Source organism: Ranitomeya imitator, chromosome 2 (assembly GCF_032444005.1).
Source record: "Ranitomeya imitator isolate aRanImi1 chromosome 2, aRanImi1.pri, whole genome shotgun sequence".
Lineage (NCBI taxonomy): Eukaryota > Metazoa > Chordata > Amphibia > Anura > Dendrobatidae > Ranitomeya > Ranitomeya imitator.
In genome coordinates this window covers 598876565-598904324 of record NC_091283.1, presented here as the reverse complement: position 1 = coordinate 598904324, position 27760 = coordinate 598876565, and the positions used below count along the sequence as shown (strand labels likewise).

Sequence of the window (27760 nt, the reverse complement as noted above, 5' to 3'; positions counted from 1 at the left end):
AATATATACAGTGGATAAAAATATTTAAACACCCATGTTAACATGGCAGGTTTTTATCATGTAAAAAAAATAATACAAAGAAGAATCATGTCAAAATGTTTCCACCTTTAATGTAAAACAAAGTCTGTACATGCTGTACACACATTATAATGTCTCTCTCCGTATATAAATAGAGAGAGAGATATATCTATTAGTGTGTCCTGTCATGTGTTTGTCCTGAGGAAGGAGTCGTTATTGACTTTGAAATGCTTTTACAATAATCGACTTTTCATTTTAATTACTTTGTCTTCGTATTTTGGAATCACAATTTTGATCATCTGTGGACATTGCAGCAACTGTCAGTCAGGCCATAATAGTGGTTGTGCTAAACACAATCCTATAAGGTGAGCAAATTACCCTTATCTTTCACCCTTTTATACTTAGATAAGACTCTATTTCGCATTTCACATTTTTTATAATGTGTCCTGTATCAGTCAGGAAATACTGCAATCATATAGTTGGATGTGCTCTGCGCTGAGCGGCATGGTGGAGATCGGCTCCCTATACACTAACCTGCACGTTTAGCTCAGTTGCTGCTGCTTCACCAACCTGTGGTCGGCCGCTCCTGCTGCAATCACCGCCCACGTCAAAGAACTGTTCCTAATTCCACTAAAACTTTTGTGATTATGGATATTATATCCATAGATTACATTCGTTGTCCTGGGACAAACACTCTGCCCCTAGGTGGATGTATTTTCTATTACAGGCACCATCATACTACAGTGCTAGTATATGTCTGTCACTTTGGCATTATAATCAACAGTAATTGATTCACAATGTATTGAGTAAGACGAATTGAATACTATGTAATACACACTTAACCATTATAATGTATTCCTGGATCAGAAGTCATCTATGGATGACACATTGAACCAACAGAAGAAAGCAGGTCAAAGCTGTTAGTTACAAGATTCGATGTCTGGTCTTCTTATGATCTCTGATCGTTTTTAAGGCAAATCCTCTGTATTATATTAGTCAATATGTTATGAGCCAGTAACTTTTCCTATATATTACCATATGAATATGCACTTATCTTTCTGAGTCTTGTTTATTTGACCTCATGTTAAATGTAAGCCTGAAATAAACCATCTTCTAATTAGCTTCTGTGATTCATTGTCTTTATCATACTAATTGCAATGTCCCCTCCCTGCTATTCCATCTTGTCCTACAAGTCAGGCGAGATACTGAAACAGGCAGGGATCACAGAAACTTGTGCAGAGCGAACAGCAAAGGGTCCTTAGGAGGTCTGAGAGTCCATATAGTCCATGAAGGTGAGAACTTTGATTTAGAGTCATTACTTTTCTATACCTAATGTGTAATTACAATGTATGGTATATTCTGTAATCTTCGCATAATGACAGTGCCTTCTTGGCAGAACTGTAGAAATAGTGATCCTGATCGTGGAATAAATCAAGTTTGCCAGTAACATTAATCATTATTACCACAATTATAGATCAAACTTCCAAATAGTGACAACCCGTTTCCTCTATGATATTTGATGTGAAACTAGGAGCTTCTTCTTTGGCAGGTATAACCTTTACTACATTTCAATATACTTAGAAGGCTAATTAATATTTAAGTATTTTTGATATGCTATAGCCTTGTTTAGTAATGTTGATCGGTAGGGGTCTGGGTCCAAAGACACCCAATGATTGTTCAAGTGAAATGGCAAAAGCAACTAATCCTTAAGTGTCAACAGAGTGGTTTACAGACCCATAGACTTCCCACCGAGTCCCTACACTGCTCTATTCTCCCTCGAGTCTGTCTGCTCTTTTGGTTTTAGCAAATGGAGAGGGTCTCAGGATCTAGATATCCTCGAAATTAAAACTACACAAGGGGGGCTATAACATTATAGAGAAATGATAAAAGTTTAGGTTTTTTTAATGTAACCCTAATTCCAAAATAAGTTAAGATTCTGTCTAAAACATAAAGAAAACAAGGATGCGATGATTTTGAAAGTTCTTATAACCATATTTTATTCACAACAGAACATAGAACACAGGTCATTTTAGTCGAAAACAAAAAAAACAACTTTTTTTTAGCAATTGATGGCAGCAACACATCTCAAAAAAGGTGGGACAGGGTTAACAAAAGGCTAATAAATTAAGAGGTATTAATAAATCTTGTAGGGTCAATTTTCAAGTCACATGACTGTAATAGAAGCAAAAAAGGGGCCGACACATCTGTTTGCATAAGTGCGATGTGTAGGTGCACGTACACAATATGGCCAATAACAGACAAAACCTAGGATAAGAACAATGCGTAGACACAGTGCACTAAGTAAATCAATTGTAACACGTAAATAACATAGTAACATAGTAACATAGTAACATAGTTAGTAAGGCCGAAAAAAGACATTTGTCCATCCAGTTCAGCCTATATTCCATCATAATAAATCCCCAGATCTACGTCCTTCTACAGAACCTAATAATTGTATGATACAATATTGTTCTGCTCCAGGAAGACATCCAGGCCTCTCTTGAACCCCTCGACTGAGTTTGCCATCACCACCTCCTCAGGCAAGCAATTCCAGATTCTCACTGCCCTAACAGTAAAGAATCCTCTTCTATGTTGGTGGAAAAACCTTCTCTCCTCCAGACGCAAAGAATGCCCCCTTATGCCCGTCACCTTCCTTGGTATAAACAGATCCTCAACGAGATATTTGTATTGTCCCCTTATATACTTATACATGGTTATTAGATCGCCCCTCAGTCGTCTTTTTTCTAGACTAAATAATCCTAATTTCGCTAATCTATCTGGGTATTGTAGTTCTCCCATCCCCTTTATTAATTTTGTTGCCCTCCTTTGTACTCTCTCTAGTTCCATTATATCCTTCCTGAGCACCGGTGCCCAAAACTGGACACAGTACTCCATGTGCGGTCTAACTAGCGATTTGTACAGAGGCAGTATAATGCTCTCATCATGTGTATCCAGACCTCTTTTAATGCACCCCATGATCCTGTTTGCCTTGGCAGCTGCTGCCTGGCACTGGCTGCTCCAGGTAAGTTTATCATTAACTAGGATCCCCAAGTCCTTCTCCCTGCCAGATTTACCCAGTGGTTTCCCATTCAGTTTGTAATGGTGATATTGATTCCTTCTTCCCATGTGTATAACCTTACATTTATCATTGTTAAACCTCATCTGCCACCTTTCAGCCCAAGTTTCCAACTTATCCAGATCCATCTGTAGCAGAATACTATCTTCTCTTGTATTAACTGCTTTACATAGTTTTGTATCATCTGCAAATATCGATATTTTACTGTGTAAACCTTCTACCAGATCATTAATGAATATGTTGAAGAGAACAGGTCCCAATACTGACCCCTGCGGTACCCCACTGGTCACAGCGACCCAGTTAGAGACTATACCTTTTATAACCACCCTCTGCTTTCTATCACTAAGCCAGTTACTAACCTATTTACACACATTTTCCCCCAGACCAAGCATTCTCATTTTGTGTACCAACCTCTTGTGCGGCACGGTATCAAACGCTTTGGAAAAATCGAGATATACCACGTCCAATGGCTCACCGTGGTCCAGCCTATAGCTTACCTCTTCATAAAAACTGATTAGATTGGTTTGACAGGAGCGATTTCTCATAAACCCATGCTGATATGGAGTTAAACAGTTATTCTCATTGAGATAATCCAGAATAACATCCCTCAGAAACCCTTCAAATATTTTACCAACAATAGAGGTTAGACTTACTGGCCTATAATTTCCAGGTTCACTTTTGGAGCCCTTTTTGAATATTGGCACCACATTTGCTATGCGCCAGTCCTGCGGAACAGACCCTGTCGCTATAGAGTCCCTAAAAATAAGAAATAATGGTTTATCTATTACATTACTTAGTTCTCTTAGTACTCGTGGGTGTATGCCATCCGGACCCGGAGATTTATCTATTTTAATCTTATTTAGCCGGTTTCGCACCTCTTCTTGGGTTAGATTGGTGACCCTTAATATAGGGTTTTCATTGTTTCTTGGGATTTCACCTAGCATTTCATTTTCCACCGTGAATACCGTGGAGAAGAAGGTGTTTAATATAGTGTACTACTTGATTAAAATTTTTAATTTTGATTTAAAAAAGTGTAAAAGCCACCCCACTGCGACAAGGTATATCCAATTAGGATCATCCCTAACACTAATATTTTACCTCACTATGTGCCAGCAGGCCTCAAAATAGATGGAGCGGGGGCAGAGCAGGACCATCGCCTGACTGTTTTGGGACCTGCCTGGACAAAAGCTGAAAATATAACATACACAGACCGATAATAACTGACAACCAGCATGTTCGTGTCAAACCAACATGTTGGGTTTCTATGAGGAGGTAAGTGCAAATCTCGATGTTGGTAATGCGGCTGATGTGATTTATCTGGACTTTACAAAGGCATTTTATACTGTACCACAAACAGTTGTGCTCAAAAGTTTACATACCCTGCAGAATTTTTGCTTTCTTGGCCTTTTTTCAGAGAATAGGAATGATAACACCAAAACATTTTCTCCACTCATGGTTAGTGGTTGGGTGAAGTCATTTATTGTCAGACTACTGTGTTTTCTCTTTTTAAATCATAATGACAACCCTAAACATCTAAATCATCCTGATCAAAAGTTCACATACCCCATTTCTTATTATTGCTTTGCACCCAAGAACGCAAAAATTCGGCCGGGGTATGTTAACGTGTTAGCACAACTGTAGCAGCCTTACATTAAAGCTACAGAAGCAAAGACTGGGGGAAACTATATGCAGATAGGTAAGGAATTGGCAAAGTGACTGGAAACAAAGAGTCATCATAAATGGTACGTTCTCTAAAATGGGATATAGTCAGCAGTGGGATACCGCAGGGATCTGTGCTAGGACCAATCTTTTTTAACCTCTTTATTAAGGGAACCTTCAGCAGGATTGTGCCCAGTAACCTACAGACAATGTCAGGTCGACGCGGTTATACTATACTGTTGTCTTTACACTTTACAAAGCGTGCCAACCTTTTGGGAATTGGGGCTTTGTGTATGTAACATAATTATATATATATATATATCTACATTATAAAGTGAATCAAAGATGATGCAGACAGCAGAGGGCTCAAAGACATGAACAGTACATGGGCTCCTAGGTTTCAAATACCTTAATATGGCGAACCTTTTTTCTGTCTCTATAACAAGCCACATATAATTATGAGCAATTTAGTTAATTGGCTCAGTCTTATCAAAGTAATAATCTAATAGATATTAGAAAGTTGCATGCAAGGTCACGACAGCCCTTTTACTTACTGGACCCTTATGCAACTGCGCACACTTATTTATTTTAGTCACTTATATAGCGCCATTAATTCGACAGCACTTTACAGACATCGGCACTGTTCCCACTCGGGCTCGCAATATAGATTCCGTATTAGCATGTTTTTGGAGTGTGGGAGGAAACTGGAGTACCTGGAGGAAACCCACAGAGAATTTACAAACTTCTTGCAGATGTTGTCCTTGGTGGCATTTGAACTCAGGACCCCAGCGCTGCAAGGCTGCAGAGCTAACCACCGAGCCACCATTCTGCCTGATAAGACATTGATGACCTATCCTAAGGGTAAGCCATCATTGTTAAAGTAGATCATCAATGTCTGATTGGTGAGGGTAAGAAACCCAGCAACCTTGCCTGCCAGCTGTTCCCAGTGTTGGCAGCGGCAGGAACTGCTCAGTAACGGAGCTGTACAGCACAGCTACGTCAACTGGGTAGTGGCTGCGGCCAGTTACTGCACATCCGCCCCCTATTCAAATCAATTGGGGGTGGATGTGCAGTACCCCCCTCCCCCCCCCGCTCCCGCTGTATAGTCAATGGAGCTGTGCAGCTCTGTAACTGAGTATTTCCTGACACTGCCAATATCAGGAACAGCGTATTGGTGGGGTGCTGAGTGTTGCACCCCAACTGATCAGACATTGATGACCTATCCCAAGGATAAGCCATCAATGTTAATGTCGTGGACACCCCCTTTAGCTGAAAACTGTGCCACAAAAAAATCTTCTGTACATGAGGTGTGGCTTTCATAAGAATATGTTCTTTGGAAAACTTGTCACCTTATAGAAATGTACTGTACTCTTATTCATTACATTTTTGAATGATTGCCACTATTTTTTTTTATTTCAGTAAACTTCACGAGAAGAAATTTGAAAGGCAAACAAATCACATTTCACAACACTCAGCTGTTAGCGAGGTGACATATACTACTGGAAGTTATTTGCTACAGTCTGGGTCTTTGTTGTGTTTGCTTTAAAAGAAAAAAAATGGAAGAAGAAGTGGAGGAAAATAGACCCAGACAAGTGACTGGTCAGTGTCTTCAATTATCCAACATGGAGGAAGCAGAGATTCATCAGTCAGAAGAATGCTCAGTGATTCATAGGACTGTAGGGGACAGAGGGCACTCACCAGACTGTGGCACAGACTCTGCAAAGGATCAACTGGCAAAACCCAACAATACAGACAAAGATGAAAGTGGCACAATGCGGGAACTAAATCAGATAGTGCAGGTAGTGTGGAAAAACAGCAGCTGGTGGGAAAGACATGGAATAGACTGGAGTATCATTGGACTGTCATTCTGTATATTACCTATTGGTAAGTAACCCTTCACAATTACAGTAATAGAAATCCAACAAAAAATATTTATTATGTTCTTAATTTGTCCCCAAAATACATATGGAACAATGCAAAGGGGAAAAAATCTCCCACCATATAAATTATATCCTATGGGAAAGATGGTTTAGATTCCAGAAAGTATATCTTCTAAGAGTGCGTCCCTAAAAAGTCTAACACTGTCCAATAAGTGTCAAGAATGTCAGAATGTGAAACACACCCCTTTTAAAATTGGGAATGAAGGCACTTGGTTGACAAAGGTTTTGCCCTAACGTAATATTAATATTAACTATTTAAACTAAGCACTTCTCTAATGTACTTCAATTAAAAAATCCGTACTCTTCCACTGTAACTTCCCATCTGCATTTTTTTACATCCTACAGTGTTTTGTTTGAGTCTCCCAGCATGCTATGGAGATTCTAAAATGAGATGTCATCATGGAGCAGAGGTTGCAGCCACTGCCGCAGCAGCTGAACCCACCCTGAAATTAACCATCATCAGAGACAACCCTTTTTAGGGGCTGGGCTATTCTCTGCTATATTGAGCACGCAACAGTTGTTAATACCGGTGCATGCTCAGTATACTATCCCAGCTCGCCAATGTGATACATTGCTCACTGACAGTGCACTCCCAAGTCTGCTACAAATAAAAGTGACAAGCTGGCAAGACAGCTCTTCCCTGACAACAGTGCGCTTCCTTGCCGGCTATAAAAAAGTATCAAACTCATCACTTCTCTTTAGAGCTGCTGAGGGAGCGCTCTGTCAGTGCTCAATGAAAGTAAGACAGCAGCAGGAACAGCATACTGAGCATGCATCAATATTGACCAATGAATGCTCAGTATAGCAGAGAATAGCCCAGCCCCTGAAACGGATCATCCCTGATGACGGTCTGTTCAAGGGTAACTCCAGCAGCTCCAGCAGTGACCGCAGTACCTGACCCATGATGACTGCTCGTTTGATAATCTTATATGTAAGAAAACAAGTGATAGTAAGTTAGAGTACAGAGGCCAGCAGGCCCACACAGAACCCCGGCAGCCTGCACAGACCCCCGGCAGGCCCGTACAGACCCCCGGCAGGCCCGCACAGACCCACCACGGTCACACACAGACCCCGCCTGCACACACACACTCCAGCCTCCGCCCACGCACCGCCCACACTCCATTATAGCACATCATGACATCATTTCAGCAGCCAATCACAGCCATGCCATTAGTTAACATGGCTAACATGCCTAACAGGATGTGCCCACACTTCTTAGGATCCTCAACTGGCTCATTCTCATTGCATTATGTGAACTTCTGATTCCGGTATCCGATATTGTAAAAGTATCGGAACTCAGTATCAGAACTCCGATACAGAGAATATTGGCCGATACCCGATATTTGCAGTATCGTAATGCTCAACACTAGTCACAATGCAAAGTCATAAGAAAAGGTGTTCCAGAATTATACAGGGAATAAACTCTCAGGATACATGAAAGATCCTCGTACATATGTGTCATCAAGAAATGACCTATAGTGTAATTCAGGTTTTTGTGTTAATTGTAAATTTTAAAATTGTTGGAATTCTTTTCTACTTCACAATGTTTATTAAAAAGAAAAAATATAAATTCTGCAATTTTCACTATGGATTTTTTAGACTCTCAATTTTTTGGACTATCAATTCTCATTGTCTCCTTAAACACACATATACATTAGCCAGTGTTTATAAAAAATATACAAAGATGATACAAAATGCGAACAAAAGATAACCAAAGAAAATGACTAAACTATGTCACGGAAATGGCTCAGAGCTTAGCGGAGGGAGTTACTCCTTAGGAAAGTGGACAGAGCTGGAAGGTGTACCTTCCAGGACTGACAGAATACAAAATCCCAATTTCTTATTTTTGTTAGATCAAGGTTATACCCACACTCATACAGTACCTCCCCCATGGTGAGCTCATATGAGGTCTGGTTGTGGGATGTACTAGGTATTTTAGGACTTTATGAGATCCACAACTTAAAGGATATCTTTGCCCCTGGAGGTCAGAAGCAGTAGATATTGTTATGTTTTTTATCATGATTTTACCTGTCTATAAAGATGAAACATGGCATGGATAGCACCATCCATTGCTGAGATATTAAGTTGAAGGTGTTTGCCTCATGATGGTGGATTTAGATCAGGGGTGTCAAACTGCATTCCTCGAGGGCTGCAAACAGGTCATGTTTTCAGGATTTCCTTGTACTGCACAGGTGATAATTTAATCACCAACTCATTATTTGTGTAGGTGATTAAATTATCACCTGTGCAGTACAAGGAAATCTTGAAAACATGACCTGTTTGCAGCCCTCGAGGAATGCAGTTTGACACCCCTGATTTAGATGATATGTGTTATGCTTCTTGTGAGAGAAATAAACTCATCTATGACTTTAGTGGTTTTGGATTCCAATATTATGCACACTGTGGTTGCATTGAATATTATTTTATGGAATTAGGGCTGGGAAGAGCTGTACATATTGTTCTTCCATTGGATTAGAAAGTTAAGAAACAGTGTCTGCCTCATGATGGTGGACTTTGATTTATATGTGTGATGCTTCGTAGGAGGGAAATACACTCTCTTCTATGCCTTTCGAATTCTAAATTAATAAGATTTGTTTTACGGGCGCTCAGGAAATCAATACAGCACAGTCTTGTATGGTGTACTCAGGACTTCTCCTTTATTAGCACATGTAGGCACTTTAAATAGGGTCACAGACAAAGGAAAATTTACCTCCAAACGGTGAGCCAATATGGAATTTAGGGGTTTGAATAGAAATGTGAAACTTCCCCACTCATCAGTGGTATTTGATCACCATAACACAGGGGTTACAAGACCAGATGGATCCCATAGTCAGAAAATTGACTCTGTTCTCTTACATTCTCTTTCTATAATCAATATAGCAGTCTATTTATTAGCTGCTTACTTTGTTTAATTCTTCATATTGAGTTCTACATATTATCATCTATCTTATTGTTTTTCTGGGATGTAAAACTTTTTGGCTGAACTTCTTATTTCAGGCTATAACAGGCTCATATTCCTTTTACAGGTTTTCTGTGCCTGAGATCCCAAAGTCTTATATTATCTGCACTGGGCATCGTTTTCCTTGGACTGGCTCATGCCGTCTTCTCGGTTAAAGGGAGTCATATGGCAAGTCATCGCACACTGTGCCAATCTCGCACTTTGGGCAAAATTTGGGCCACATTCTTTGTTGAGGTACAGAGAATAATTAGAAAATAAGTATATATTGAGTTTTGATACAAGTGACATGAAATAATTCTCTGTAACTGTTAATGGAAGTGTTTGAGTGTGAGACTTAAAGGGAATCTGTCAGCAGGTTTGTGCTATGCAATTATAGGGCAGCATGAGGTAGGGGCTGGGACGCTGATTTCAGCAATGTGTCACTTATTAGGCTGCATGGTGTTGTTTCAATACAATGAGTGTTTTATCAGCAGGAGATTAACACTGCCTGGACCCTCGACTATAGCTCACGTGCATCCTGGTCCGACTCCGCCACCACCACCAATGATTAGCAGCTTACTGTCAACATACAATGTACACAGAAAGCTGTAGTGTGGACAGGGTTAGCTTCCTGAGCTCCGTTTCATTCTACATCTAAAATCTCTGTTTGTATCACAACTGCTGCATCGTAGTAAACTAAATGATACATTGCTGGAATCAGGGTCTCTTTTCCTACATTATGCTGCTCTCAGATGAGGTAGCAAAAACCTGGTGACAGATTCCCTTCAAGTGCCCCTCTAATATTACATTGCTACTTACACTTAGCTGTATTTTAAGGTGTGTTCATGTATACCAGTTCACTGTGGAGATGAAGGACATGTCAAACTACATCATGGATACACGAACATTATTGGTCTCGGAGATTCCAGCATCTGGAAAGTTCCATATCTTAGCTGTGGCATTTACATGTTTGTGGCACCACTTGCACTCCCTTTCATCACAGTACTTGTTGGATTTAGTAAGTACCTATCTACCTGGTATATCTGAAATGCATACAATATGGTTGACAATAAGGCATAATCAGAAAATTAGAATTTTCTTTTTTTTTTCATAATGAGAATTATGTGTGAATTTATAACATTTTGTAACATATGTAAGGAATCGCGAGACCGCTACGTTATCACAGGTCATTTTCGCAATGCATTATTGGGAGCGGGAGCATCGCGCGGAGCGGGAACGCTGCGAGGGACACCGGAAGGTGAAAATATCACGATTTATTATTTTAATTTTTTTTAACAATTATATGGTTCCCAGAGTCTGGAGGAAAGTCTCCTCTCCTCCACCCTGGGCACCAACCACACATGATCCGCTTAATTCCCGCATGGTGGAAATAGCTCCATGCGGGAAGTAAGCGGATCAATGCATTCCTATGTGTGCAGAATCGCCGCAATTCCGCACAAAGAATGAACATGCTGCGTTTTTTTTTCCGGAATGTGATTCCGCCGCGGAAAAAAAACAACAACATGTGCACAAAAATTGCAGATTGCATTCTAATAATAGGATGCTTAATGCATACGTTTTTTTTCGCGGTCTGTGTGCACACAGCCTAAATGTTCAAAATCAGCTTCAGTTGTTACAAAACTGGTTGAGTAAAATAGGAGAATGTGAGATGAGGGTGGAGATGATGGTATAGTCTTCCGCTGTCTGTATGTCAGATTCATGCTGATTGGTCAGATCCCAAGCACAGTTCTCCAGATCAACAAAAAGAGGCTGCCCATTCTGCACAGTCATAGGGTAGCAAATATTAATTTACCATTGTTTCCTCTTATTTGACAGCTTTGCAATGTGTGAGGGCACCTTAAGGAGTAACTGTTGTTTTATTGTATTTTTTCATAAACCAATGGTACATATGAAAAGAGGAAACTTTGTAATATATCTTAGAAAGATCTGTTTCTCTTTCCTACTTTCTCAAAATCCTCAATTTACAGTTCAGTGAATACAGACTTTCATATTACTTAAAAAGAACTGTAACTGGCATTTCAGGAGAACTTGCAGCAGAATGTTTGGTCGGCCTATAGCTCCTCCGTCCTCTCCATACAATTTTAAAAGCACCAACTGTCTTCTGCTATATCAGTAATGGGAAAATCTACTGTATCTTTACTGAATACAGATTTTAGCCATTAATTGGAAATGAATGATCAGTCCAGGAGAAAGAAACACATTTCTCTAATAAGATACATTACAAAGTTGATTATTTCCATTGGTACATCTATAATGCACATCATTGTATTATGGTCTGAGTTAGTTCCTGACTCACATTATCTTCTATTGCTCACCTTCTTTTATGAACTTATATCCGCTTTATGGTCACAATAAATTGGTCACTAAGTAGTCAATGTATTTTTTTTTAATAGGGTACTACTGACTTTTATACATGTGGACAGTTATGTAAATGCTTAGTAGTCATCATGGTATGGGGTTTGCATACTTTGAACATTTCTCCGTGCAGTTGACTCATTGCATTGCTGAGACTTAGACAGCGATGGCGCAAATTGCACAATATACATAGACACGTGATGGATACTACATGTAATAAATTACTGAAATAGTAGCACCAACCAAAATAAATAATTTTCATTTTTATCCTAATTCCAATATTCCCCACCCGTATGCCAACCGATTTTTCTTCCTCTTCTCTCCATTGAGACCATTTAAAGGGGCATTCTCAAATTTGAAAGTTATCTTCTATCGATTGGACAGGGGATAACTTTCCAATTGCTGGGGTCTGAACCAGGAGTGGGGATCAGTCATTTCTGCTACTGCTCCGTTTACTTTAGTTGGGACCTCTGAAGATTGCCGAGCATTCTGCTTAGCTGGTCTTCGACACTCCCATTAGAATAAATTCAGTCAGGGTCCCAGTTCTTGTGATTGCTGTGGGCCATGGCAATCATGGCTTCAGAAAGTTATCCGGTGGATAAAAGATCATTTTCAAATTTGAGAATACACTCAAGCCGTCACATGAGTGCTGGAGGAGGGAGTGTAAAAACAGCAAAACTCTAACAGTGAGCGCACATTATAGACTGTGAAGATTCTGTATGTTACAGTCCATGTTAAATTTTATGCAGGACATGGACAACACTTCAAACATAACATATATATATTCTCCAAACTATTCTTAACAAATATATTAGAATGCACTATATGCTAATTGCATTTTGTGAAAAAATGCGACTCAATAATGTATTGCATAACAAGAGGAACCTGAGTCAATGCTAATTGTCACAATTATGAAACCTTTATTTCGACCAATTATTCACACATTAGATCTAAAAAGTCTTAAAAGCAACATACAGAGCATAAAGTGTTTAGAAATATGGGTTAGTGCAAAAAAAATCCAAATGAATGAGTGCCGGTCACAATATCAAAGCACAGAGGGTAAGTAATAGATGAAGTTGCTGCTACAGACAAAGTGTCATTATCAGGCAGTTGGTGGCAGGTTAAGTGAGGAGATATTAGGGATCCATTAGGATTATAAAAATGAATGCCCACATAGGTGCTAATGGTCCCTAACACATGTCCCAATCACATGGTCCCAATAAGACAACTTCAAAATACCACCCACCCTACCTGCCGCAATAGAAGCAGTAAGTAACAAAGATGAAATACTATTAACCATCATTGTGTAAAACATGTGTCCCGGGACTCACTCCCCGACGTACGTTTCGGTAAGTTTTTCCTTCCTCAGGGGACATGGCTTAAAGGGTCAAATGTCCCTGCATTTGTATCCGGCCTCTCCGGTAATCTGATCAGGAGGGACCAATCGGGATTAACCTATTGTGCAGGCGCACGATCGCTGAGCCGCCCACTGCCGCACACCGCAACCACCAACTCAAACCAGATCACGTGGGACAGCCGGTGCCTAGCCGTCACCATGCAAACAGGTACATGAAAGGCGATGTCGGTGTGCCCCAGAAAGCGGACAGAAGAGGACCCCGCGCATGCGCACAAAACCAAGCCATAATTTCAAACATAAAGGAACATTTCCCATTGCACAATTACTATCATACAAGCTAGATGTGCATTTATTTATATAAATTATATGCTGCTGTATTACCATGGGATACATATTAAAGGAACGCTCTCAGTTATAGATCCAGGTCGCATGATTGCGAGAACATAAAAACATGAGCCAAAAAGGCAAAGTCCATTAATATTTCATAGTATAATTAGATCCATTCATTTAGTCCAGAAAGAGTCCATAATATGTTGTTTCATTTATGTTGGAAAAAGCTTGGATAAGATGTCCATAGAGATATTACGAAAAGATTCATCCACATCAAGGATACAACTTGGAAGTATATAGATGTCATAGGCAGATGTTAATATAATTAGTCACTAAGAAAAAAGAAAGAGGCACAACTAGTGAATAGACAAAAGTTAAAATACAAAATAAAAACCATAAAATAATCAGATGGCAGGAAGGCAGCAAGGACAAAAAGAGGCAGAGGGATATTGTATACATTGTCTTATAGAAATGAAGCAAACCCTTGTGCTTCATTGAGTCCATTGGGAGACATATTCCCCAAAATGGTAATCCATCTGCACTCCTTATGAGCTAACAGGCGCTTGATATCACCACCTCGGATCCCGCACTGATCATGCTGTATGCCTCTAACCATAAATGATTTGGGATTACTTTGGTGAAATAATTTATAGTGCCTCGGTATTGTTTTTAAAATGGTCAAATCTGTGGCTGGAGCTGCTGCTAAAATATCCCATTCATGCTCTTGCATGCGTGTTCTTATTTGGCGTGATGTTAGGCCAACGTATATTTTTGGACAGCCGCATGTAGCATAATATATCACCTGTGCAGTGGCACGTGTAATATGTTGTTTGATATAGAAGTCCCGTCCGTACCATCGGCCGAAGTGAAGGTAGGATATTCCTGCAGGCTATGCAGTTCCCACAGGGAAAACATCCCTGTGGTGGGCCGCGGGAATTAAAAATGTTTTTGGTTACTGGGACATAATGACTGTGAACAAGGATATCGGTTAGATTTTGACTTCTTCTTGCTGTTATCAGAGGATAATTAGATAAGAGACCTGATAGAACAGGATCAGTCTGCAGGACGTTCCAATGACGTTAGAGGCATTCTCTCATCTGTACCCATTGTCCATTAAATGTTGATATAAATCTAATTTGGTCCTGTTCGTTTTTAGTCTTTGTCTGGGAATGTAGGAGTGCAGCACGATTGCTTCTTTTTGCCCGCATATAGCCCCGCCTAATACATTTATTACTGTATCTGCCACCAACTGCCTGATAATGACATTTTGACTGTAGCAGCAACTTCATCTATTACTTACCCTCTGTGCTTTGGTATTGTGACCGGCACTCATTCATTTGGATTTTTTGGCACTAACCCATGTTTCTAAACACTTTATGCTCTGTATGTTGCTTTTAAGACTTTTTAGATCTAATGTGTGAATAATTGGTCGAAATAAAGGTTTCATAATTTTGATAATTAGCATTGACTCAGGTTCCTCTTATTATGCAACACTTCAAACATTTTTGCTACTGAGATATTTATATTGAAAATGGAGATAGATGTCTAAACATTAATTTGAATGTTGTTATTGTATCTGCCATTAGTATCTCTTATTTTAAAGACCAATACAAATTCTGTATATTCATATGATAAAGAACCCTTTCGTGGATTCATAAACTGTCCTTTCTTCTGGATAAAACTGATGTCCCCTGGTCTGTTGTAAATGAATAAATATGAAAACTTCATTCTTTCTTTTTATTTGCAGACTATGTAACTCGGATGTCATTATTTCCAGCACTGCACAGTCTCTTCTGGATTGTCTTTGGTCTGTGGAGTCACTTTCAATTGCTAGTCCATGTCTCAGGCTTGAGTTATTCATCAGCGCTTGGGTGCATGTACCTCTCCAGGGCTCTGTTAGCCATACCATTTATACATGTCAATATATTTCAGGTAATATTCAGAATATATGGATCAACATTAACATATTATATGTCTCATGAAAAAACACCAGTGATGGCTACCTTAAAGAGGACTCATCACTGGACTTTTTTTTATTTAAATTTAGTAGCTCCTCTAAATGCTGCTGTTTTTCTGATTTTGGAAGTTTTTTTTCTCTGTGCCCTATCATTGAAAAGTTATGCCCCTCACCTGTAAAGAAGCAAATTTTCTCTTTAACCCCTTCACCCCCAAGGGTGGTTTGCACGTTAATGACCGGGCCAATTTTTACAATTCTGACCACTGTCCCTTTATGAGATTATAACTCCGGAACGCTTCAACGGATCCCGGTGATTCTGACATTGTTTTCTCGTGATACCTCATGATAGTAGTAAAAATTCTTTGATATTACCTGCATTTATTTGTGAAAAAAACGGAAACATGGCGAAAATTTTGAAAATTTCGCAATTTTCCAACTTTGAATTTTTATGCAATTAAATCACAGAGATATGTCACACAATATACTTAATAAGTAACATTTCCCACATGTCTTCTTTACATCAGCACTATTTTGAAACCAAATTTTTTTTTTTTGTTAGGGAGTTATAAGGGTTAAAAGTTGACCAAAAATTTCTCATTTTTACAACACCATTTTTTTTTAGGGACCACATCTCATTTGAAGTCATTTTGAGGGGTCTATATGTTAGAAAATAACCAAGTGTGGCACCATTCTAAAAACTGCACCCCTCAAGGTGCTCAAAACCACATTCAAGAAGTTTATTAACCCTTCAGGTGTTTCACAGGAATTTTTGGAAAGTTTAAATAAAAACAATTTGTCCTGAGTACGCCTATACCCCATATGTGGGAGTAAACCACTGTTTGGGCGCATGGCAGAGCTCGGAAGCGAAGGAGCACCATTTGACTTTTCAATGCAAAATTGACTGGAATTGAGATGGGACGCCATGTTGCGTTTGGAGAGCCCCTGATGTGCCTAAACATTGAAACCCCCTACAAGTGACACCATTTTGGAAATTAGACCCTCTAAGCAACTTATCTAGATGTGTGGTGAGCACTTTGACCCATTAAGTGATTCACAGAAGTTTATAATGCAGAGCCGTAAAAATAAAAAATCATATTTTTTCACAAAAATCATATTTTTGCCCCCAATTTTTTATTTTCCCAAGGGTAAGAGAAGAAATTTGGACCCCAAAAGTTGTTGTACAATTTGTCCTGAGTACGCTGATACCCCATATGTGGGGGTAAAACACTGTTTGGGCGCATGGCAGAGCTCAGAAGGGAAGGAGCGCCATTTGACTTTTCAATGCAAAATTGACTGGAATTGAGATGGGACGCCATGTTGCATTTAGAGAGCCACTGATGTGCCTAAACATTGAAACCCCCCACAAGTGACACCATTTTGGAAAGTAAACCCCCTAAGGAACTCATCTAGATGTGTTGTGAGAGCTTTGAACTCCCAAGTGTTTCACTACAGTTTATAACGCAGAGCCGTGAAAATAAAAATTCTTTTTTTCCCAGAAAAATTATATTTTAGCCCCCAGTTTTGTATTTTCCCAAGGGTAACAGGAGAAATTGGACCCAAAACTTGTCCAATTTGTCCTGAGTGTGCTGATACCCCATAAGTGGGGGTGAACCACTGTTTGGGCGCATGGGAGAGCTCAGAAGGGAAGGAGTGCCATTTGGAATGCAGACTTAGATGGATTGATCTGCAGACGTCACATTGCGTTTGCAGAGCCCCTAATGTACCTAAACAGTAGAAACACCCCACAAGTGACCCCATATTGGAAACTAGACCCCCCAAGGAACTTGTCTAGATGTGTTGTGAGAACTTTGTACCCCCAAGTGTTTCACTACAGTTTATAACACAGAGCCGTGAAAATAAAAAATCTTTTTTTCCACAAAAATTATTTTTTAGCCCCCAGTTTTGTATTTTTCCAAGGGTAACAGTTGAAATTGGACCCCAAATTTTTTTTTCAAATTTGTCCTGAGTACGCTGATACCCCATATGTGGGGGGAACCACTGTTTGAGCGCATGGCAGAGCTCGGAAGGGAAGGAGAGCCATTTGGAATGCAGACTTAGATGGACTGGTCAGCAGGCATCACGTTGCATTTGCAGAGCTCCTGATGTAACTAAACAGTAGAAACCCCCCACAAGTGACCCCATATTGGAAACTAGACCCCCCAAGGAACTTGTCTAGATGTGTTGTGAGAACTTTGAACCCCCAAGTGTTTCACTACAGTTTATAACGCAGAGCCGTGAAAATAAATAATCTTTTTTTTCCACAAAAATTAATGTTTCAGCCCCCAGTTTTGTATTTTCCCAAGGGTAACAGGAGAAATTGGACCCCAAAAGTTGTTGTCCAATGTGTCCTGAGTACACTGATACCCCATATGTTGGAGTAAACCCCTGTTTGGGCGCACGGGAGAGCTCGGAAGGAGCACTGTTTTACTTTTTCAACGCAGAATTGGCTGGAATTGAGATTGGATGCCATGTCGCATTTGGAAAGCCCCTGATGTGCCTAAACAGTGGAAACCCCCCAACTATAACTGAAACCCTAATCCAAATACACCCCTAACCCTAATCCCAATGGTAACCCTAACCACACCCCTAACCCTGACACACCCCTAACCCTAATCCCAACCCTATTCCCAACCGTAAATGTAATCCAAACCCTAAGGCTAGGGTCACATTGCGTTAGTGCAACCCGTTTAGCGCTAGCGTGTTGCGCTAACGCAATGTTTTTAACGTGGCCGCGTCCCGGGGTCGCGGTAACGTCCCCGCTCTCGCAGATCCCCGATCTGCGAGAGCGGGGAACGGACTGCGGGCGCGCCTGGGACGCTGCAAGCAGCGTCCGCGGCGCGCCAGGAAACACCGGCGCGTCGCTAGTGCGTGCCGAACATGGCACGCGCTAGTGCTGCGCGTTCCCATTGCCGTGAATGGGCGCGCTAACGGACACGTTGCACGGCGTTAATTTCGCCGTGCAACGCTGTCCGTTAGTGCGTTCCCATTAACGCAATGGGAACCAAGCCTAACCCTAACTTTAGCCCCAACCTAACCCTAACTTTATCCCCAACCCTAACTGTAGCCTTAACCCTAGCCCCAACCCTAACCCTAGCCCTAACCCTAGCCCTAAACCTAGCCTCAACCCTAACCCCAGCCCTAACCCTAGCCCTAACCCTAACCCTATCCCTAACCCTAATGGGAGAATGGAAATAAATACATTTTTTAAATTTTTTAATTTTTTCCTAACTAAGGGAGTGATGAAGGGGAGTTTGATTTACTTTTATAGCGGGTTTTTCGCGGATTTTTATGATTGACAGCTGTCACACACTAAAAGACGCTTCTTATTGCAAAATATATTTTTTGCATTACCACATTTTGAGAGCTATAATTTTTACATATTTTGGTACACAGAGTCATGTGAGGTTTTGTTTTTTGCGGGACGAGTTGACGTTTTTATTGGTAACATTTTCGGGCACGTGACATTTTTTGATCACTTTTTATTCCGATTTTTGTGAGGCAGAATGACCAAAAACCAGCTATTCATGAATTTCTTTTGGGGGGGGGACGCTTATACCATTCCGCGTTTAAATGGATAAAGCAGTTTTATTCTTCGGGTCAGTGCTATTACAGCGATACCTCATTTATATCATTTATTTAAGTTTTATAGAAAAAATAATAATTTTTGCATCACTTTATTCTGAGGACTATAACTTTTTTATTTTTTTGCTGATGATGCTGTATGGTGGCTCGTTTTTTGCGGGACAAGATGTCGTTTTCAGCAGTACCATGGTTATTTATATCTGTCTTTTTGAACGCGTGTTATTCCACTTTTTGTTTGGCGGTATGATAATAAAGCATTGTTTTTTGGCTCGTTTTATTTATTTATTTTTTTACGGTGTTCACTGAAGGGGTTAATTAGTGGGACAGTTTTATAGGTCGGGGCGTTACGGACGTGGCGATACTAAATATGTGTACATTTATTGTTTTTTTATTTAGATAAAGAAATTATTTATGGGAACAATATATATATATATATATAATTTTTTTTTAGGATTTTCTTAAATTTTGTTTTACACATATGAATATTTTTTTTTAACGCTATAACATTGGCCCGGTGGGGGGGGGGGGGGGTTGGGTGGGTGGGTAGGGGGCATCATGTTATAGTGTAAGATCGCTGATCTGACACTTTGCTGTGCACTGTGTCAGATCAGCGATCTGTCATGCAGGGCTGCAGGCTTACCAGCGCTTGCTCTGAGCAGGCGCTTGGTAAGCCACCTCCCTGCAGGACCCGGATGCAGCCTTGCGGCCATTTTGGATCCGGGACCTGCAGGAAGGAGAAGATAGGAGACCCCTCCTTGCGCGATGCTTCCCTATACCACTGGAACACTGCGATCATGTTTGATCGCAGTATGCCGGGGGTTGATGTGCCGGGGGCGGTCTGTGACCGCTCCTGGCACATAGTGCCGGATGTCAGCTGCGATAGTCAGCTGACACCTGGCCGCGATCTCTGTGACCCTGTGCCTCTGCCAGCTCTGTGTCTCAGCCATGCCAGCTTACTCGTCTGAGTTTCATCCGTGCTCATCTGCTAGTCGTGCCTGATGCCCGCACCAATCCTGGTGTTCCTGTTTCCCAAGTGGGATCAGCAGCCACAGCCAGACACCACCCTGGAGTAGCACCTGGCTGCTGCCTGCCGCACAAGCCTGACCTCACCATCAGAGGCTCCAGTGAAGACCAAGTCAGCTGTCATAGTCACGCCCCTTCCAGGGTAGTCTGTTTCATGGCACAGTGGGGCCACAAACCCCCCGAGCTCACGCCCACCAGTCAGGGCGTGAGCGTGACACTGAAAATCTGTGTAAAAAATAGAACTCTATTCCAGTGTGATTAAAAAATGAATGACACGTTCAATTTCATCCAGCAATGTAGTATAAAATTCCTACACGTTTCTGACTGTAAACCAGCCCTTAGTCAGTTGATCCATGATTAAGGACTGGTTTACAGTCAGAAATGTGTGGGAAATTTATATTACATTGCTGGATGAAATTGAAGATGTCATTCATTTTTTAATCAGAATGGAATAAAGTCCTATTTTTTTACACAGATTTTTGGCTGGAGGAGTTTTGTCTACTGGATCGCTACAGAACTGTGTCAAGCAGGAGTGGCGTCCCCGGTGCCGAGGATCTTAGTCAAGCTGGTTGTTCCTCTTTTTGTTCCCATTGGAATACAGTCTTTCAGGGATTCCGACAGAAATCACAATGTAATTTTTGACAGAAAGCACTGTATTAACGTGAACCTATACTAAAGTGTTACTGTAAACAAGGGGTTGTAGATTTGCAGGGCAATGGTACGGAATATTAGGTTTCCAATAACATTCCATGTTATTCTCCATATTATCGCAGAGTTGCTATTTATACATTACTCTTATTATATTCCTGCAGGTTCATCCTCATACACACATTTAGGAGTGTAGGGAAAGAGCAGTTCTGGATTGTTTCTGTGTCCTCTTGTATTGCCATTAGTTATTTATAGGAGGAGATCATACACAATTTATATAAGAGAACGGTTGAAATATAATCTCTTTTGCACATGGCTGTATTTGTAAAGCAGAGATGAAGGGCGTGCTTTAATTGTCTTGAAGTAAGCTGTACATTAACGTCATTGCCTAACCCAAGAAGAGACACAAAGTGCATTGTGAGAGACATAAAGAACCTAATTGTATAACACACAGGAAAGATGAGAGACCTTTATATTTATAGATAGGTTCCAATAAAAGTTAGGAGGGAAGTGTTTTTAAGAAACCTAAAGGGTTTTCAGTTTGAAAAAAAAAACTTTAAATGTCTGTAAAATAGAAAGACATACAACTTACCCATATCGTAAAACCAAACACTGACAATCAGTGTACCAAAATCAGTATCAGTCCTGGATGCCAGCAGCCCCACGTCTGGTTTGTGCCTATACTTGACATTAGTCACCGTGCAATAAAGGAACTGATCATTATGAAGCTATTTATTCCATGTATAAATTTATGGATGTAAGTACCAAAACCAAATACTTATTTTTTTATCTACGCTTATCTTACAGCATATTGGTCTTCCTATGTTTTCACCATCAAACCACCCACGTCGCCTCCAGCTCATGACTAACGCAGTACTAAACCTGTCCCGAAACAAAGTCCTGGACTGGACATTTGGACACTCTATTGTGAGTTGTCACATCGAACATCATCTTTTCCCACATCTGTCCGATCATATGTGTCTTAAGGTGAGTAGCAATTCCATGTTGGCCATAAAACACAATTTACAGTGTGTCACTGTGCAGAGATAAAGTACAATCGTGGCCAAAAGCTTTGAGACGGACACATATTTAGGTTTTCACAAAGTTTTCTGCTTCAGTATCTTTAGAAGCTTTAGTCAGATGTTGCTTTTGGTACTGAAGCACAATTATAAGTATTTAATAAGTTTTTAAACTTCTACTGTCAAATGCATCAAGTTTAGACAAGTAATCAATATTTTATTACTTTCTGGGCTCGCTCACAGGAGTGTCATTACCATTATTTGTTTCTCTTGTAAGAGAGAATCATCACTCGTGTGAGGGAGCATCTGTGTTTTTGTTTGTCCCTCCACTTTTTGAGAATTCCATCACAGGTTCTCAATGGGATTCAGATATGGACAGTTTCGATCTTTTGTTTATCGAGCCACTTAGCTATCACTTTTGCCTCTTTAATAGGTCCTTGACTCCTTATGTAATTGATCAAGCCCCATAGTAACTGCTGGTAATGAAGACTTTAAAGGATATGGACACCTTCAGAACACCATTTTTTTTACTTAAAAGAGATATTGTATGGGTTCACGCTTTCGGGTATCCACTTGGATACATTTAGCACAGGGGCTTATATGAAAACAGTATGTTGCCTATTGTCCATCATAAACTTAACAGCTAAAAAAAGGAAAATAGCCTTCTTTCAGCGTCAATGGATAACTGTCCTTTTCTTCAGCCAGAATAAAACAAAATAAATGTAGGAGCCTCACCAACCTAGCAGCAGCTCAGACTTGTATTAAATGTGTTCACCAAACACCTCTCTGGCTCCAGCACACCTCTCTTTGCAGAGAAGACTAACCAGGAGATATGCCTTTCTCTAGACTCAACACACTTCACTGTGCTGAACTAACTCAGTGGCAGGTAATGGGACTGTAAACCCCGGACTGGAACATTGGATCAATTTTTCCAACCAAAGTTCTTTCAGTAACTCCAAAAACCTGGACTCAAAATTTACGTTCCTACTAAATATTAGGGATAAAATAATTTTTGCCGTTTTGTTTTCATTAAAAATGTAATCTATAGCCTTAGTGTTTCACTGTGTATTACTGACTTCAAAATAAGTTACTGACACATTTTTGCCATACACATTAGAGGCTGGTTCAGCAAGGAGCCATCTTGACTAGGCCTCACTTATATAGGAGTGCTTGCTGAAATGTCTGGTGGCGGTTTTTCTCTGGGAGAACAAAATGATGGGCAGTCCAAAATGTCCAACATGACAGATCCTTAACTCACATGACAATTGTCAGAGCCCCACATATACATTAGACTGTTGGTCAAACTCATCAATGTTGGTGTATTTGTCTAATGTGTATGGGAGGGCTTTAGTTTCTACATCCAACAATAAACAGGAAAACAAAGTCCCATATGGGGAAACAGAGCAGAACTTTTTTTTTCATGAAAACCAATAGTAAAAACTATATTTAGCCTAAAATACGGTACATGAATCAAAGTTCAAGAAAATGGACCTCTAAGGTGTCCATATCTTTAATGACAGAACCTAAACATGAGCTGTGAACTTGATCGGGAGATGGACTGTAATTGCCACTGGGTTAAGTTCTAACAAGACATAGGGCTATAGTTATGGAAGTTGTTCCATAGATACATGTGCCAATTGTTGAATTAAAAATATAATTTAAATGTAGTGTATGAACTATGAATGAACCATGTATCTTTGGTAGTGAATGGGTTAGTATGAACACCAGTCACATAAAAGATGCTCAAGTTTAGGTTCACATCTATGTTAGAGGCTCTGATAGTCAGTGAGGTCCACCTGGCACCATTGTTTTCCATCATTTGATTGATTGGGCGCCAAGTTCTTTTGTTCGTATAAAAGAGCAGAAAATCGCAATACTAGTACAAATGTGATCCAAACCGTAGCTGTAAAAATCTATCTCCTCCCTTTTATCTTTTGTGGATAAATAATACGTCTATAATGTCATACTTTTAGAGGGACATTCATTATGTAAGAAATTTTTGAAGTCAGTTTTTACTGCAGCTGTATTACCAATAATTATGCTAAATCTCTCAGAGTGTTACATTATGTTTGATAAATTTGGCGCATCTTTAGATATAACTCTTTTGTCTATAACTGATTTTCCACCTACTACTGGAGTGAGCTTGCAACTTTTTAAAATTTCATAATTCATAAATCTGGCTTTTCCTTGTTTTTGCGGCTAACTATTCGCAGATTACATTCATTTTTTAAAGCTATAAGAACAGCATAAAATAGAAAAAAAAATGGCACATTTTTGCCCAAAAATGGCATGCAAAAAATAAGCAATTTTTGTTATGTCAAAATGCTGCAAGAATGAATTCCCCCTCCCTTATTGTTATATCTTTGTTTTTACAGGTAAAGCCTTTGGTGTCCAAGTACGTGCATGATCACAATTTGCCATACCACGAGGACACGTATATGTCACGTCTCCGCCTGTTTATGAGCAATTATAATGAGCTGATGGTCCTGGCTCCACCCATTGCTCATCTGGTGGAATTTCACTGAAGTCCATTTAGCTGACACTCTACTCTGTGTACATGGCACTTTACATTTCTTGGCTTTGTTTACATCCTGATATTCTGTCCCCACCGCAGAGGAGCATGAGTTGTCAAATATATTTGATATCTGTATAGCCAGCCTGGATATTAAACTTTGTCAACCATTAACTTAACTCATTATTCAATTTACAAATCATTGTTCTGGCAGAAGTCAGTGATCACTGTGTCATCAGGTCAGTGCTTCATAATAGTGAGATCACAGACGTCCATGGAAGAACCGTGCGATGCACGTTACACAAGTCTGGAATGGTGGCCCGAAGAAAAGGTAAAGAAGACTCTACTTCAATATTGTCATAAGAAACGTTGGCTCTAGTTTGCAAAAAAGTATGAAAACTGGACAGTAGAAGATTGGAAATGGGTGATTTAGCGTGATGAGACGAATGTCAATAGACTAGGCTATGATGGGTGCAAATGAGTTTGGAAGAAACAAGGTAAAAAGGGGCTAACGGGATGAGAAATTGAAGGAACTGACAAGTTCGGTGGAGGAAGCCTAATAATATGGCGTTGTTTCACAGCCAAAGCAGTTGGATACTTTACCAGGATCGATGATGGTCTCATTGCAGAGTTGTACGTGAGTATCCTACAAGATGAGTTAATTCATACATTCTAGTGCAATGGGTAGTGCAAAGGACGATATAGTGTTCCAGCAGGACAATGATCCAAATCATATGTCGTGATTGGAGGAGAAATGGTTCAATGACAATGAAGCAAAGGTGTTGGATTGGCCTCCACAGTCCCCAGACCTCAACCCAATTGAACACTTGTCTGTAGAGTTGAAGAAAAAGCTGAATAAATAACCAAGTGAGTCGACCAGTATGAGCCAAATATGAGAACTTGTAGAAGAGACCCGGGATCAGATTTTGCTGGAGACATAGTTAAATCTGATAAAGAGCATGCCAAGAAGAATGCAGGCAGTATTGGAAGCCAAAGATGGATTTATATAATACACCGTGTTCCAAATTATTATGCAAATTGGATTTAAGTGTCATAAAGATTTAATTGTTCTGTTTTTCAAATAAACTCGTGGATGGTATTGTGTCTCACGGCTCAATGGATCACTGAAATCAATGTTAAACATATGTGATAATTAGTTTTCCAGGTGATTCTAATTAAAGGAAAACTTCTTGAAAATGATGTTCCACATTATAAAGCAGGCCACAGTTTTCAAGTAACATGGGAAAGAAAAAGGATCTCTCTGCTGCTGAAAAGCATCAAATAGTGCAATGCCTTGGTCTAGGGATGAAAATATTAGATATTTCTGAAAACTTAAGCGTGATCATTGTACTGTTAAGAGATTTGTGGCTGTATCTGAGCACAGATGTGTTTGTGCTGATAAAGGCATAATGAGGAAGGTTTCTGCCAGGCAAGTTCATCGGATTAACAGAGCAGCTGCTAAAATACCATTACAAACCAGCAAACAGATATTTGAAGCTGCTGGTCCCTCTGGAGTCCCTCGAACCTCAAGGTGTAGGATCCTTCACAGGATTGCTGGGGTGCATAAATCTACTATTCGGCCACCCCTAAACAGTGTTCACAAGCAGAAACGGTTGCATTGGGCCCAGACATATATGAAGACTAATTTTCAAACAGTCTTATTTACTGATGAGTGTCGAGCAACCCTGGATGGTCCAGATGGAGTAGTGGATGGTTGGTGGATTGCCACCATGTCCCAACAAGGCTGCGATGTCAGCAAGGAGGTGGAGGAGTCATGTTTTGGGCCAGAATCATGTAGAAACATCTGGTAGGACGCTTTAAGGTTCCTGAAGGTGTGAAAATGACCTCTGCAAAGTGTATAGAGTTTCTGACTGACAACTTTCTTCCATGGTATAAAAAGCAGAAACGTGCCTTCAGGAGCAAAATCATCTTCATGCTGACAATGCACCATCTCATGCTGCAAAGAATACCTCTGAGTCATTGGCTGCTATGGGCATAAAAGGAGATAAACTCATGTTGTGGCCACCATCTTCCCCTGACCTCAACTCTATAGAGAAACTTTGTAGGATCATCCAGCACAAGATCTATGAGGGTGGGAAGCAGTTCACATCAAAACAGCAGCTCAGGGAGGCTATTCTGACTTCATGCAAAGAAAAACAAGCAGAAACTCTCCAAAAACTCACAAGTTCAATGGATGCAAGAATTGTGAAGTGATATCAAAGAAGGGGTCCTATGTTAACATGTAACTTGGCCTGTTAGGATGTTTTGGAGTTAAATTGCTTTTTTGTTCAGTGAATGTGACCTCCTAATGCTGCAAATTCCACAAATGAGCATTTTCAGTTCTTTAAAACATATCAAATGTTTAGAAATTCTACTGTGCCTAATAATTTGTAACAGTGCATTTTGAGTTTTTATTCATTTTGGAGATTATACTGTTATCATTGGGAGGTTTCTTCAATAAAATTCGATGTATAATCTAACGGGTGATGACTTTTATTAGACTGACTGTCATTTACACCGACCATTTCGGAAAATCTGAGAAAAATGTCATTTGCATAATAATTTGGAACATGGTGTACTAACAAAATAATAAAAATAAAAATTTAGATTTTTCTACAGATACATACTGTGCCTACAGACTCCCCCTCCTACAGACCTTCACCCTGCAGCAATCAGAAAGTCGAGAGGCTAGACGCGGTGCACTCCTGAATCAAGATGTTGGGATAATCCCTTTAAACTTAATATGTTATGAGATGTGATACTTTCTTATTGCCTAGCGTATTTAGCATATAATTTGCAACAATGCAGATATTTGGCAGATACTGCAGCACAAGTTTTGTCAATACAATTTGTAATCTGGTGGGGTCAGTTTTTTAAAATATTTTTTTACCACAATTTACTCACCACTGCAACTTAAAGTGAACCTATTATGTCCCCTAGTGCTATTAATCTGAAGGCTAATGGCATTCTAAAGCTGCTTGGCTGGCGCGCCGGAAGCCTGATACCGTGAGAAAATGAACTGTATCCTCCTGCCAGTCTCCGGCTATCAGTCAGTTCAAATGTCATATATTCAATGTTTGCTTACATCCTAACCCTTATAGAGTGCCATTGTATCCTTTTATTTGTATATTATGCAGTCATGGCAGCTTGTATCGTGTTCACACTCGTTTTTATTCTGTTCATAGGCGCTGGTCAGTTTTTGTTTTATTTGTAGTTTTCAAAAATCCATCCGTTAGGCATACATATTATGTTATTTCATTACACTCAAACAATGCTACCAAAGTGTACATTATACAGCTAATAACAATGCCTGCTATTAACGTGG

The 27760-nt window shown here is 40.0% G+C and overlaps 1 protein-coding gene across 8 annotated transcripts; it reads left to right on the top strand.

Moving 5' to 3' along the window:
• The first annotated feature begins 302 nt into the window (after nucleotides 1-302).
• On the top strand, nucleotides 303-24609 carry FADS6 (fatty acid desaturase 6). 8 transcript variants are annotated; one of them, XM_069752372.1, is made up of 10 exons: nucleotides 303-383; nucleotides 1212-1310; nucleotides 1493-1567; nucleotides 4211-4366; nucleotides 6173-6637; nucleotides 9720-9886; nucleotides 10469-10649; nucleotides 15442-15626; nucleotides 21712-21891; nucleotides 24299-24609. In XM_069752372.1, exons 5-10 carry the CDS (start codon nucleotides 6310-6312, stop codon nucleotides 24446-24448), a joined length of 1191 nt encoding a protein of 396 aa, XP_069608473.1. In that variant the 5' UTR covers nucleotides 303-383; nucleotides 1212-1310; nucleotides 1493-1567; nucleotides 4211-4366; nucleotides 6173-6309; the 3' UTR covers nucleotides 24449-24609. The 8 variants fall into 8 exon arrangements, with proteins under 8 accessions (XP_069608473.1, XP_069608476.1, XP_069608475.1 ...); XM_069752375.1 differs by having other exon boundaries at nucleotides 4208-4366; XM_069752374.1 differs by lacking the exon at nucleotides 1493-1567.
• Nucleotides 24610-27760: the final 3151 nt, after the last annotated feature.

Bases quoted from the DNA above. Each gene is read 5' to 3' on its own strand.
- FADS6 (XM_069752379.1), top strand. From the start codon at position 6,310: ATGGAAGAAGAAGTGGAGGAAAATAGACCCAGACAAGTGACTGGTCAG. The intron at 6,638-9,719 runs GTAAGTAACCCT...TTCCTTTTACAG, and splicing joins ATTCTGTATATTACCTATTG to GTTTTCTGTGCCTGAGATCC. The intron at 9,887-10,468 runs GTACAGAGAATA...CTGTATTTTAAG, and splicing joins GGGCCACATTCTTTGTTGAG to GTGTGTTCATGTATACCAGT.